General features: G+C 41.4%; 1 protein-coding gene across 1 annotated transcript in view; it reads right to left on the reverse strand.

Annotated features, from left to right (window-relative positions):
* LOC141139438 (uncharacterized) overlaps positions 1–12,833 on the reverse strand; it is a 50,674-nt gene extending 37,841 nt beyond the window's left edge. The window contains exons 1-2 of the mRNA XM_073625513.1: positions 12,631–12,833; positions 778–828 (exon numbers count right to left, since the gene is read on the reverse strand). Coding sequence (XP_073481614.1) covers positions 778–828; positions 12,631–12,727 — 148 coding nt within the window. The 5' untranslated portion in view covers positions 12,728–12,833. The remainder of the gene's footprint in view (positions 1–777; positions 829–12,630) is intronic.
* Positions 12,834–13,421: the final 588 nt, after the last annotated feature.

Below are 13,421 nucleotides of genomic sequence, written 5' to 3' on the forward strand. Positions count from 1 at the left end.
TTATTTTCAAAATTTTATAACAGAAACAAAGATAATGTGCTTTAAATACCACTAAATGAAAGCTCTCTCTGTCTAAAAAAGAATGATAAAAATTTCATTTGGGTACAGTGTTACATAACTGGCATTCAAAGTGTGACAGTGCTGAAATCTGAAAATTGCAAAGGTGGAGGTATATAGGGTGCTTCTATAGGAATGGAACCTCTGGATATCCTGATTCTCTAGGCTACCTTCCAAAGGGATTAAGAACAATTGCAGGATGCACAGAGGGCACTTGATCAGCACTCAGAGATACAAACAAACTCGAGAGATATAAATAGAAAGAGAGGTGCCAGAAGCAAGATGGCCAACCAACTTCCAGGATTGGAGCACATGTACCGGAACTGATGTCAGAAAGGGGTGGCTACATGTTTCAGAGCATGTGAAGGTCCTTTATCAAACCTGAGCCCCAGGACAGGACAGGCTAATGCCTTTCAGTGTCAATTTAAGTTCTGTTATAGTCATGATACATTATAAAAACTGGTGCAGCTGAACTGGAAGTTTTTTTCATGTTTAAATTTAAAAAATACATGTTTTCTAAATATATAAATACATATTAATGTATGAATGCCTTTACTATCCACTGAGGCAGTCTTATTTGACAGAGGAATGGAAACACAGATGGAGCTTAGTCTCTAAGTCAGGAAACGTCAATAACAAAGAGGAACAAAATCAGTGATTTCTGACCAGTAAAGGTTCACTCAAACTTGCAGGAATATAAGTCACCAACAGATAACTTACCTGAGTCCCTTTGTTTTCCTCCATCTTCTTCTTTTTCTTTCTTTTTTAAACCTATAAACACAACAAAATAATGTTTTAATATAAGACTTCAAGAGTTGTATGAGCTGTAACTTTCTGCATGTTCTAAATTGTAAAAAACTAGCGTTTTAAGCTCCTGTTCTTTCATAAATTACAGAAACCAGGCCAAACCAATATAGATCATGGGTTCTAAGCTTTAAAATCTGAGAACCCAAGTAAGAAATATTTTACCATACTGGGACCTAAGAAGGAAAATGCCATGTCCATATTAAAAAAAAAAAAGAACACACAAGCAATAATTAATTTACACTACACAAAAATGGCAAGGGCCCCAGTTTATAAATACCCTTTGATGTCAGGTGCACATGGAAGAGCTTTGCACAGCACAAACAAAAGTTTTCTCAGCACACTTATTAGCTGGCACTGTCTAAAAATATGCGTTGAAAACAGGTTTTAGTTGCACACATTTACAAATATATGTGCAAGCCTCTGCATTTTACCTCTGAATTCATAATACATCATGTTGGAGGTGGTGGGGTGGGACTGTGCATTAGAACCTTTGCAGAACAACCTTGCCTAAACTAGTGGTATAAAACTAGTTAGCCAACCACACCTACTATCTTACGGGCGGATTGTTCCTCAAACGACTTACCCTTTCACAGTTGAAACCATGGGCATCCGCAAGGGGGCAAGGGGGGGTTGCAAGTGCCCCCCCTGGAATCAGCAAGCTGTCCGCACATGGACATTGGTGTCCATGAGCGGTCCTTGCAGGGTCCGCCGCTGACTTTGTTCTGAGTCTGCTCTGCTGACTGTGGCTGCTCTCTGACATCTGACTCACTGTCTGAGAGACTGTCCCTCCCTCACCCCTGATCATCCCATGCCGCAGCGCTGCAGAGACAGCAGTTCGGCAGAGGCATCTGTCGGCATCTGGTGCCTCTTCTATAGTTCCAGCTGGAATTTCAGGTGTGCTATTGATATCACTCTGTCTCCTGGTCACTCCGAGTCCTGGTAGCCTGCGGCCTGTGGGATTCACAGCAGTGCTGCAAGATCAGTGTCACTGGGCACAATATGAGACAGTAGCAATTGTATGGCCACAATAGGAGTTATATGGATGCAATAAGAGTTTTATGGACACAATAGCATCTTTATACAATTGTGCCCATATAGTTGCACAATAGCACCTATATGGGCACAACAGCATCTGTAAGGGCACCGTAGCAGCTTTATGGGCACAACAGCATCTATAAGAGCACAATAGCAGCTATATGGGCACAACAACAGCTATATGGGCACAACAGCACAAAGATGCTATTGTGCCCATATAGAATTTAAAATCTCTACTAGCTTAAGCCAATGCTGCACCATGCAGCACCAAGTGTATTTTTTTTGTAATTGATCGATTGCCTAAATGTATGTTTATTTATACCTTCACTTGCTGTGGTCACAGCATATTTTGCATGGTTTTACATGTGGCTCAGATCGCCATGGCAAAACCAGGTACACTCTCCCCCCCAAAAAGCGCCAAATGTGGCAGTGGAAGGGGAAGGGTTAGCACGCTTTATGTTATAATGACTAAGCCCCCCCTCCATGACAAAAGGGGCAGGGCATGGGTGACCTTAAAATGATGCCCCCCCCCCAAAAAAAGTTTTGCGGATGCCCATGGTTGAAACACTGGGGTTGATTTACCAAAACTGGAGAGTGCAAATCTGGTGCAGCTCTGCCTGGTAGCCAATCAGCTTCTAACTTAAGCTTGTTCACTTAAAGGGGTTGTAAACCCTCATGTTTTTTCACCCTAATGCCTCCTATGCATTAAGATGACAAAACTTCTGTCACTGACCGGCCCCCCAGCCCCCTCGTTTTACTCACCTGAGCCCGTTCGTTCCCTCAGAGGAAACGTGCTCTACCTCTCTGTCCGGGGTTCTCGGCTCTTGATTGGATAGATTGATAGCAGCGCAGCCATTGGCTCCCGCTGCTGTCAATCAAATCCAATGACGCGGGCACCGGGGAGGCGGGGCCGAGTCCGGCATTCTGTGTCTATGGACGCAAATGCTGGACTTGGGAGCTCGCCCGCAAAGTAACCCCCAGGGAGAGCACTTCTCCTAGGGGGTTTGCCGATGCGAGGAGGAGCAACGAGCCTATGGGGGACCCCAGAAGACGATGATCAGGGCCACACTGTGCAAAACTAACTGCACAGTGGAGGTAAGTATATGTTTGTTATTTAAAAAAAAAAAAAAGAGTTTACAATTCCTTTAAGCTTTGCCAAAAATCTTGGAAGCTGATTTCTATGCAGAGCTGCACCGATTTTGCACTCTCCAGTTTTAGTAAACCAACTCCACTGTTTTTTTGAAGCTTTCTATCTTACTTTTTTTTGTTTTTGTTTTCATGCTGTGAGTGTTTTGTTACAAATGTGTCTTTTAACTTGTTAAATGTAAGACTTTCATTACTAAGAACATAGAATAGACTGCATTAGGAACTTTTCTAAATTTCCTAAAGTAAAGTAAAGCTAAAACAAATAAGATCTTGTCTTATGCCGCGTACACACGGTCAGACTTTTCGACCGGACTTGTCCGACGGACGCCGACGGACCAAATCCGGCGGACAATCCGATCGTGTATGGGCTTCACCGGACCTTCAGCGGACTTTTCCAGTCACAAATCTGACGGACTTTAGATTTGAAACATGCTTCAAATCTTTACGTCGTAACTCCGCCGGACCCAGAAATCCGCTCGTCTGTATGCTAGTCCGACGTACAAAAACCCACGCTAGGGCAGCTATTGGCTACTGGCTTTCAACTTCCTTATTTTAGTCCGGTGTACGACATCAAGTACGAATCCGTTGAACCTTTGTGTGATCGTGTGTAGGCAAGTCCGGTCGTTAGAAAGTCTGTTGAAAGTCCGCAAAAAGTCAGTCGAAAGTCTGTCGAAAAGTCTGTTGGACAGGCTGTCGGACTTTTGTAGCTGAAAAGTCCAACCGTGTGTACGCGAAGCGGCATTAGTAGTAGACATTTTCAACTATTCCTTCCTCACCTCATAGTCTTGCCTAGGTAAATCCCTCTGAACCAGTTCCTTATACTTGTCTGTGCTTTCATTCATAGTCAGTGTGCTGTCACTCACCAATGATCTGCTAATTTGCACTTGGACACAAAATCAAGTGGCAAACCATTCCAAACTTGTCCGCAGTTCAATTTAAGCTTGACCCATCTATATGTCAGGAGTTTTCATGTATTATAATACACAGTATGTGGAATAAAAACTGTCAGCTTTGTCCAATTTAACTTTTTACTGTTCCAAAATCCAACCAGCACTACAAAATGGCCACAGAGGATGATAATTTTGCTGCAATGGGCAACAGAAATAGTACCTATTTTACCCTCTCCTAATAGCATCCTTACATATGAAGTCCAGGGATCGTATTTAACTGGACAATACAAATAACAGTGGCTTGCAATAACTCATAGCAACACATTGGAAATCAGTTTTAAAGAGCCTGCTCAAAGCAGGTTTCAGACTGGATGTCAGGGAACGCTACCCACTATTGCTTGTAGCACCATGTTATTACATATGTCCTTGACATATGTCCTATCTTTTAGTAATCACCTGGGCAATAAATTCCTTAGTGATCAGATAATGCTACTCCTCCCTTTTGAAAAATTAAAAGTAAGCAGCTACAAAAACTGTTCTCACCCGGCCGTTTTCCTCACCAGGCAGCTAAACTGTTCTCACCCGGCCGGTTTCCTCACCAGGCAGCTAGAAAAACTGTTCTCACCCAGCCAGTTCCTTCACCGGGCAGCTACAAAAACTGTCCTTACCTGGCTGGTTTCTTCACAGGACAGCTACAAAAACTGTCCTCACCCAGTCGGTTTCTTCACCAGTCTTTGGTCCCCTGCTTGGTTATTCTAACTGTGGGCAGCTGGCTGGCTGTGGCTGCTTGTCGAGCTGTACTATCTGAATGGTCCTGCAGCTTTCTGGGTCCTGTATTGTGTGTCAAAAAAGACTGCAGGGTAAGTCCTGCTTTAAATATGGAGAGAAATATGGAGAGCACAGCATGGTCAATTTTCTAGCTGTGCTGTGGACTGAGCCTTCTCTCCTCTATTGATCAGACTTCTGCTGACACAACCCCCTGTACAGGCATTCACTGGGAAGATCAGTGTGCTGGTGTTTCTCCTCCCCCAGCTCTCTAAGATCCTTATGCAGCTCAGAACAGAGGGTATGTGATAATTTGAAAAAAAGAAAATAAAAAAAAAGATATTTATAATGATATATATATATACTGTACACACAATTTTTTTTCCTTTTATCTCTATATTACACTGAATGGTAAGGTGAGGCAATGTTAAATGAATGATAAAAAATTTTTTCATGCCAATATTGATCCATAGCTCTTCTGTGGAAGCCCCCTGTAGCCACAGTGAAAATAGACACTTCATTGCCAATGAACAGTTTTGGCAATTGGGCAAAATTTCAATAAAGTTAGTGAGTCTCACTGATGGTAAGCCCTATCCCTTTCCTGAGTAGCCCTGTTCCCTGCACCTGCTGTTCAATAGCCACTGTGGAAATGTGATGAGAAATGTTTCAACTGCCATTTCTGTTAACAGAAGACAGGAACAGCAGTTTTCATAAAACTAAGAAAATTCAATTTCTAATGAAGCATTAGAATACTGTCGATGATTTCAACGAAGCTAATGCATAACTTTAGAAAATTTGTTTTCCCTTTCTTTTAATTTCATCTTGTATTTCATATCTAATGCCCTGTACACACGACCGGTTTTGCCGTCGGAATAAACTCCAAAGGTTTCTCCAACGGAACTCCGACGGAATTCCGCTCAAGCGGTCTTGCCTACAGACGGTCACACCGTCAAGAACGCAGTGACGTACAACACGTACGACGGGACTAGAAAAAGGAAGTTCAATAGCCAGTAGCCAATAGCTTCTGTCTCATACTTGCTTCAGAGCATGCGTTATTTTTGGTCCGTCGGAACTGCATACAGACGAGCGGGTTTCCCGATAGGAATTGGTTCCATCGTAAATATTTAGAACATGTTCCATTTCTAGGTCCGTCAGAATTTTTGAAAAAAAAAAAGGTCCGATGAGGCATACACATGATCGGAATAGACTGTGAAAAGCTTCCGTTGGACTTTTTCTGTCGGACATTCCGCTCATGTGTACGCGGCATAAGACAAATTCTGAGTCCTAAACACTCTAAACATATTCACTGATCTTACCAGGCCATTCAAGAATAATTATTTTTATTGTTTATTTCATTTCAAAATTACTTTAGAAATAATTAATACCTTACCATTATTATTTATGTATTTACCAGTCATTGCCTCAAACCCCTACCAACCTCCCTTTCTGTACCCCTAATATAAAATACGACACAGTAAGCTACTCTTCAGTTATTACTTTATAATGTACACTTTAATAAGTCTTTCTGATTCTTTGTAAACTGCCATGTTTATCCAACCTGTCATACTTTGATATTTGCTAAGTAGTCATTATGTAAACTGTTATAAACTTACAATAAATTTTGATTGTGAAAAAAAATAAAATAAGAATACTGTAGCTGCTCACTTATATTGTGGGATCATCGGATTTTGCCCAACTGCAGTATAGCCACAAAGGACTACATGCAACACTGTGCCAGACTATACTTGCCATTGCATACTATTTGATTTAAAACAAAAGTAGACTCACCTCAACTCATTAATGATAAACAGTACAGTAGCACAATGACAGAGTTGCTGGAGTGTTAAACTTCCATAGAGGGATTCACATTGAAACAATGAAATGCCAACAAAAATAACCTAAATGTACTGATGCATTTTGTCTTGTCTGGAGTCAGAATTTCAAGATTTTTATTTTATTTTTTAAAGCTTTTTTTTTTCAGGTAGAATGTAAAATTCTGGTTAATTTCAACATATCTTGTCTACTTTTTAAAAACATTTGTACATTCAACAGTCCTAATTTATTTACAGAGCAAAAAAATAAAAGTCTCAGGGTGGGGATGCAGTTCTGGTTGGGTGATCACAGCCAACATATGGCCTATGAAGCACTAGTTATAAATTACTCCCAATCTTCCAAGAGTTATATTTAGTTACTTTATAAGTGCAAATATAGCTGCACAGTACAACACACTCTAATGTGACAGATGGAGATTCACAGTGATTTGGTGTTAAGGAATGTACAATCTGTAACAATAGTGCCTGTCAAAGTATAAGTCAATAAGAATGTCGCCATAGAAGACTGTTACAGCTTGTATGCTCATTGAAGACAGCCAACTCATTTTTTTCCCAAAGGTAATAATATCTGGGCAGTATTTCCTTATGAAATCCTATAATCAATATTGCTTTTGATATTCCATGCCTTTATATCAGCATCATGCTCCTTAACCCTTTAGAAATAAGTGTTTGCTGCAGTGGTTTACCTTAAAGCCCAACTCCTGGAAACGTAACGTTTTACTTTGCAGTGGGGCTGTGCCCAAAACTGCAAGGGTTGATTTCTCATTTAGGGTTAGGGGACATAGACGATTTTCTGTGCTTCCAAACTGGTTCACATAGCATTTTCTAAAGGTCTAAGGTCCTGACTTTATCAAGACAATTGCAGTCCTGCACTGGATATGATGATGCAGAGGGACAGTCCACTGATAGTGAGTGGGCAAGCTCCATCTGCCAGAGGAGCAGAGGATCAGGCAAGTAAAGTGCTTTTACTCTCACCTAAGCCAAAATAAGTAGTTATTCTGCACATCACCACTGCAGAGAGGGTTTTTAGATTTCCTGGAGTTGGGCTTTAACTGCTCCGTGTTCTGAAATAAATGCAATAAAGTGGTTATTAAGCCTAAACATTTTTTTTACTCTAATGCATTCTTTGTATTAAAGTGGTTGTTAACCCACTATACTATGATCATGCCATCCTCTCTGTCAGTGGTGGCTGTTGCTCAATAATTTGGGGGAGCGACAAACCAAACCCCCCCCGCATGCGTGGGAGACGGACATGAAGGGGGGGAACACTAGGAACACCAGCAACACACCACCCCCCCATGTGGAAGATGGATGGACGGGAGGGCGGAAGACCTCCTTACCTTAGGAGGCAGATGTCCCGCCCGGGATGACACTCCGATCTCCGCTCCTCCTCCCTCCCCTGTCCGAGCCGGGGAGTGCTGGATGAGGCTGAGCTGCTGCGGGTGAGCCATCCCTGGAGACAGTGGTGGCTGGTGGGTCAGTCGGTCGGGCTTCCCCTGTGTTTCCTCCGCCGGTGCATCTCCTCCCTCTTCCTCCCTCCTCCTCCTAAGTCAATAGGATCGCTTCTCCTTTCGGCCAATTAGGAAACGGGTCTCAAGATGTGCCACTGCTGCCCTCTGTTATTTAGTGCTATCTGTACTTGTGCCTGTGTTATATAAACAAAATACGATTATACCGTTTATCAGAGTGGCTCCCGAAGCCCACATGACTCCTTGGCTTTCTCCTCTGCCTGGCTGACAGCTATAGTGGGCAGGGTCAAGCACTGCCGCTGACGTCAGCTGGGGAGGAGAGAAAGCCAAGGAGTCACGTGAGCGCTGGGAGACACTCTGATATAAAATATAATGAGCATTTTTTTAATATAACACAGGCACAGGGGCACATAGCATTATATAACAGATGGGATGGGATGATTGTGGTGTAGATATGATTGCAGTGGGGGGGAGGATCGTGGAGTGGACAGAGCTGAAAGGCAGGGAGGGGAGGGGGGAGGAGGAAACGGACACAGGAGAGCAGGGCTGCGGATGACAGAGACACATAAGCTGACCACGATGTCAGGGCTCAGCAGCCATGATAAACCGTGGTCTGTTTACAGGGGGGAGTGTATTGTCAGGCAGGATCAGCCAGGCATTTCAGGTGTTACAGGGGGCCAAATTACACAGCACAAGCACTATGCTGTATAAAATGTTGTAAGGGAACAGGATATCTTTTTTTTTTAGGGTAACAAAGGCTTTAAGGTAAACATGTTAAGGTAGTAATATCCCTCCTCACCTCTTCCCCCTGGTATACTTACCTGAACCTTCATTCAATCCAGCACCATGCCCATCTGCAGCAGCTCTCTCCCCTCACTTCCTGGTCTCACAGGCTTTGCTAAAGGGAAGCAGGAGCCATTAGCTCCCGCTGCTGTCAATCAAAGTCAGTGACAAGGGAGCGAGGGGCGAGCTGAGCCCTATTGTCTGTGTCTATGGACACAGGCATCAGGGCTCTGGAGCGAGCCTGCACGAGTGCCCCCAAAGTAAGCAGCATGCAACAGAAAGGAGGAGCTAGAAGCGTCAGCAGGAGGACCTGAGAAGAGGAGGTTTAGATAAGTATTAACCTGTTTTTTATTTTTGTTAAAAAATGTTTTTGCATTTCCAATCATTTAGAAGTAAAAATGTAGTCTTCTTTCTTTTTTGTTTTAGGGAAAGTAAGGGAAAAAACCCTATTAATATTTAATTGTGTCTATGTGCCACTTTAGGAAGATCTACCTTTGCTTCCTGTCCCAAAGACATGACAGGAAGTGAGTGGAAATCTTTTTAAAAGTCTATAGGGTTGATTAATTAGTAAAGAAAAATGCTCACATGCCAGTGGTGCTCTGTTTACTTCAAATACTCAATCATGGACATTAAAATAGACATTATCTTTGCACATGGCTGACTGATTGACATGGACAAGTTTTGTAAGGGCTAAGGACATTCACTTCCTTTAGTTAATCTACCATTAGCGGGCAGGTGGCTTATTGAAGACAATGTATTGTTTTCAATAATTGTTGGATAAAGACATTGAGCCTCTAAAAGCTCCATCTATTGGATATTCTACAAATCTTAAAATTGATTACATTAACAAACATATGGAAGGGTAAGCTTGTAAAAATGCTGGGCGTGTAAAAAACAAACTCTTTTTGAATATTGGACATAGAAGGTGCACCCAGAAAATTAAATCTAGAGGCATTGTACATACGTAGGGATTAATCATCGGGAACCCTCTGTGTTGCAGGAGAATAGGCTGTAACAACTGTTGCAGATTTTATTGATAAATATTGTTCATTGTAACAATATCATTGTTCCAATGTAGTTTAATCAATGCTTTGATCTACACGTTAGCTCTAGTAACCTCATAAGTGAAAAATAATATTTATTTTTTAAAAACCCCATATTTTTGTTTAACATTTTATACACACTTAGGTAATCCTATCTCTAATTAATACCATCCTCTCCTTTTACCTTTGGCTATTTTTTTTTTTGCAATTTTTGTATGCATCTTTTGATTGCCTCATTTGCCTTCTATATGTACGTATTACCTCTGTATCAGAATTTTTCAGAAAGTTTCTGCCTAATCCAGTGGCGGCTGGTGCTCCATTTTTTTTGGAGGGGGGTGGTGGTAAAGAAACCTCCTCCTCCTCCTCAGCTTCAAGGTGGCTTCTCCTGCGTCTCCGCCTCCTTTGCGTCCCCAACCCACCCTTTTTTTAAGCCAATTAGAGCCTCTGCCTTTAATAATGTGCTTCTGAAAAAAAAAAAAAAAACCCTTGGAATCCATGCATCCAGCACCCTGCATGTAAATTAGGAGCCGTGCGCATGGATTAGGAAAGCGCCACCCCTTATGGATGGGCCGCTACTGGCCTAATCAATCAGCCTATCACTGAAATTGATGAAACTGCAATGGTCTATGAGGGGTATACAGATGCGGGTGCTGAAGTGGTTTAGATAAGTGTTGTAATAATAATTTAAAATAGGTGCCACATACTATGGCAATTGCATTTTACTGGATTTTTCCATAATATGTTTTATTCTCACTGGTTGCAGAATATGTTGTATTTCTGTGCACAACGTACATTTAATGGGGAATACCAAATTCAATTTCTCTTCTTGGGAGAATAAAACTGTCATTTCACTGTTGATGTACTTTTCTCAATGCATAGAATTTGTAGATAACATACTGGCTAACAAAAAGGTAATTGCAAAGGGCAGTGATATTGTACAAGGGGCAGTAATCCTAATCCATGGAAACAAATAAGATTTCACCATTAGTCATCTACGAGCAGTCACAATAATCAAAGACAATGCTGACTGGTTAATATGGACTGCATATTTTCAAGTGCACTGTTAACATTGATCTTTGGCTTGATGGAGATAGGGCTGCCACCTGTCCAGGATTCACCCGGACAGTTCGGGTTTTGAATCATGTGTCAGGGTTTCAGTCCACCTGAAACCCGGGCACATTATTCAGACCAGGCTGTGGCTCCCCGAGTAACCAAGATAGTCATACACAGATCTGTTGCCGCTGTTTTGGGGCAGGTTTGGCATCACTGAAGGGTGGGGTGATGATGTCAGCAAGGGCAATTTGGGCACACCCACTGGCGTACTCTGTGCGCTACATTACTACTCTCCTTGGGGCACCCAAATGTGTCCCAGGTCTTTTTTAATACTATAGTGTTTACTGCAAAAAAAATTGCCCTGTGCCACAAAAGTGTTCGGGTTTGGCTTAAAGAAAACGTGGCAACCCTTGATGAAGAATAGAATATATATTTATAGTTGTTAGTTCGAATCCCAACCACAGCACTACCTGCGCTGAGTTTGCATGTTCTCCTTGTGCCTGCGTGGGTTTCCAGCTTCCTCCTACACTCCAAAGACATGCTGGTGGGTTAATTGGATTGGTCCTAATATGTGTATATAAGCATTTCATTTTGACACTTTTAAATCTGTTTCAAAATCAAATGCATATTTACACATATTAGATGGTAAGCTTCTCGAGGGCAGGTACTGATGTGAATGTACAATATAATACAGCATTAAAGTACTGCATATATTGTCCACGCTATAAAAATTCCTGTAATTAAATAAATAAATTAAATAATCTCTCTATTGTATATTACAGTATTGGGTTACTTTTGGTTTCTCCTGCTTCCATTATCTAAATAAAACCCTTTAACTTTGCCCGCCAATGACCAGATCAATATAACTAAATAGCTGTCATACCAGTATGTACAGTATAAGGGCCCATTCACACCAGAAACTGCACATAACTGCGTGTTTTTAACTGCAGGTTTAAATGCATTTGAATGTGTTCTGTGCTGCATTTATGGTGCATTTTCCTTTACACTTTTGGGCTTGGCTTTCTTGGCTTAAAGGGGCGCAGTGCGGTGCGTTTGAAGTTCATTTAAAGTGTGTTCCCTGCACTTGCAGTGCAGAAAAATGCAGCATGCTCTACTTTTTTTAACTACAGTGAACTGCACTGCAATGATGTGGACTATGTTCATAAGATTACCTTGATTTTGGGCTGTCAGTGCAGTTGGAGTGCAGTTAAAAAATGGCTTGGTTCACACCTATACAGTTTGCTTTTGATCTGTTTCTGCAGTGCTTTTTGCGGTGCATTTTGCGTTTTTTCATGCATGTTTTTGATGCATTTATGATGCGTTTTGCATTTTTTCATGCTTTTTTTGGCCAATTTGTTGTTGGATGGATCAAAAAATGCAAGTTGCAAAAAAATTGTGGCAAAATCGCTGTAAAATCACAGCAAAATTGCAGCAAAAATGCATTTCATGCTTTTCTGCAGCTTCTCCTTTGAAGTCTATTAAACTAAAAACTCACCGTTTTGCTTTTAAAAAAGTCCCTGACCCTTTTCAAAAACACAGCAGCTGAAAAAAAGCTTAGATGCGAATTTGTCCCAAAGGAAACCATGTTTAATGGACTGTAGTGCATTTCTGCAAAAAGCATTAAATAACGCCTAGGTGTGAACCGAGCCTAAATGAAGAAGACCTGTACAGTATGTAGAGGGGATCTACGGAAGTAACACAGGTTGCATTAGACAACATACTACAAACCAGTATGTAGACAAGTACTCACATAGGCAATACACACACAGGTAGATGGGCAGCAATGGAAAGCACACGATTCCCAGTAATATCTTCTGCCATGAAGAGAGACGATGGTGCAGTGCCATAGTGCATGTCAGCCAGCATGAAATTGTCTACACTCGGTTTCCTGGTTTCTAACTCAAGTTATTTACAGCACGAACTTTAAACTTCATTGTGAGTTAAACTTCATAGATATGAAATACATATGACGTAAAGTCAACACAGCCCTTTTTAGTCGTCAGCTTGGGTGTGCTCATTTGACCTTTAGTTTCACTGATTAACTCGTAGACCAAACTCCTCTTTTTAGTGTGTAATTATCTTATAACAAGATAAAAAAAATCATTTTTTTATTACTACAAATTAAATAAGATCTGAACTTTTACTATGTTGAATGTTTCTATATTGTTTAATATCCATTGTCCTGACTTGAGCAAAAGGATATTCATGTAAGCACTGTACATCCTTTATAATAAATGCAGAGCAGGAGTGACATCAGTGCAAAGGTCACTTGATAACACTTCTACTAAACAAAACCTTTAGAAAAATACCCATTTATGTACCATGCTTACATAACGTATGAACATGACTTCATACTGAATCTGAACCCCATTGAAGTCAATGTTAATGTCAAGGTAAAAAACAGTAATAGTCATGTTTTAGGCTAATAAGCAAAGGACTGTCAAACAAATGGCATGGGGGGAGGGCTGGACACTGGCCTGGGGGGGGGGGGGCATGTACCAAAGCAAAAATTAAAGAGTGAATTTCCAATAGGCAAGGAGC

The sequence above is a fragment of the Aquarana catesbeiana genome, linkage group LG04 (assembly GCF_042186555.1).
Source record: "Aquarana catesbeiana isolate 2022-GZ linkage group LG04, ASM4218655v1, whole genome shotgun sequence".
Lineage (NCBI taxonomy): Eukaryota > Metazoa > Chordata > Amphibia > Anura > Ranidae > Aquarana > Aquarana catesbeiana.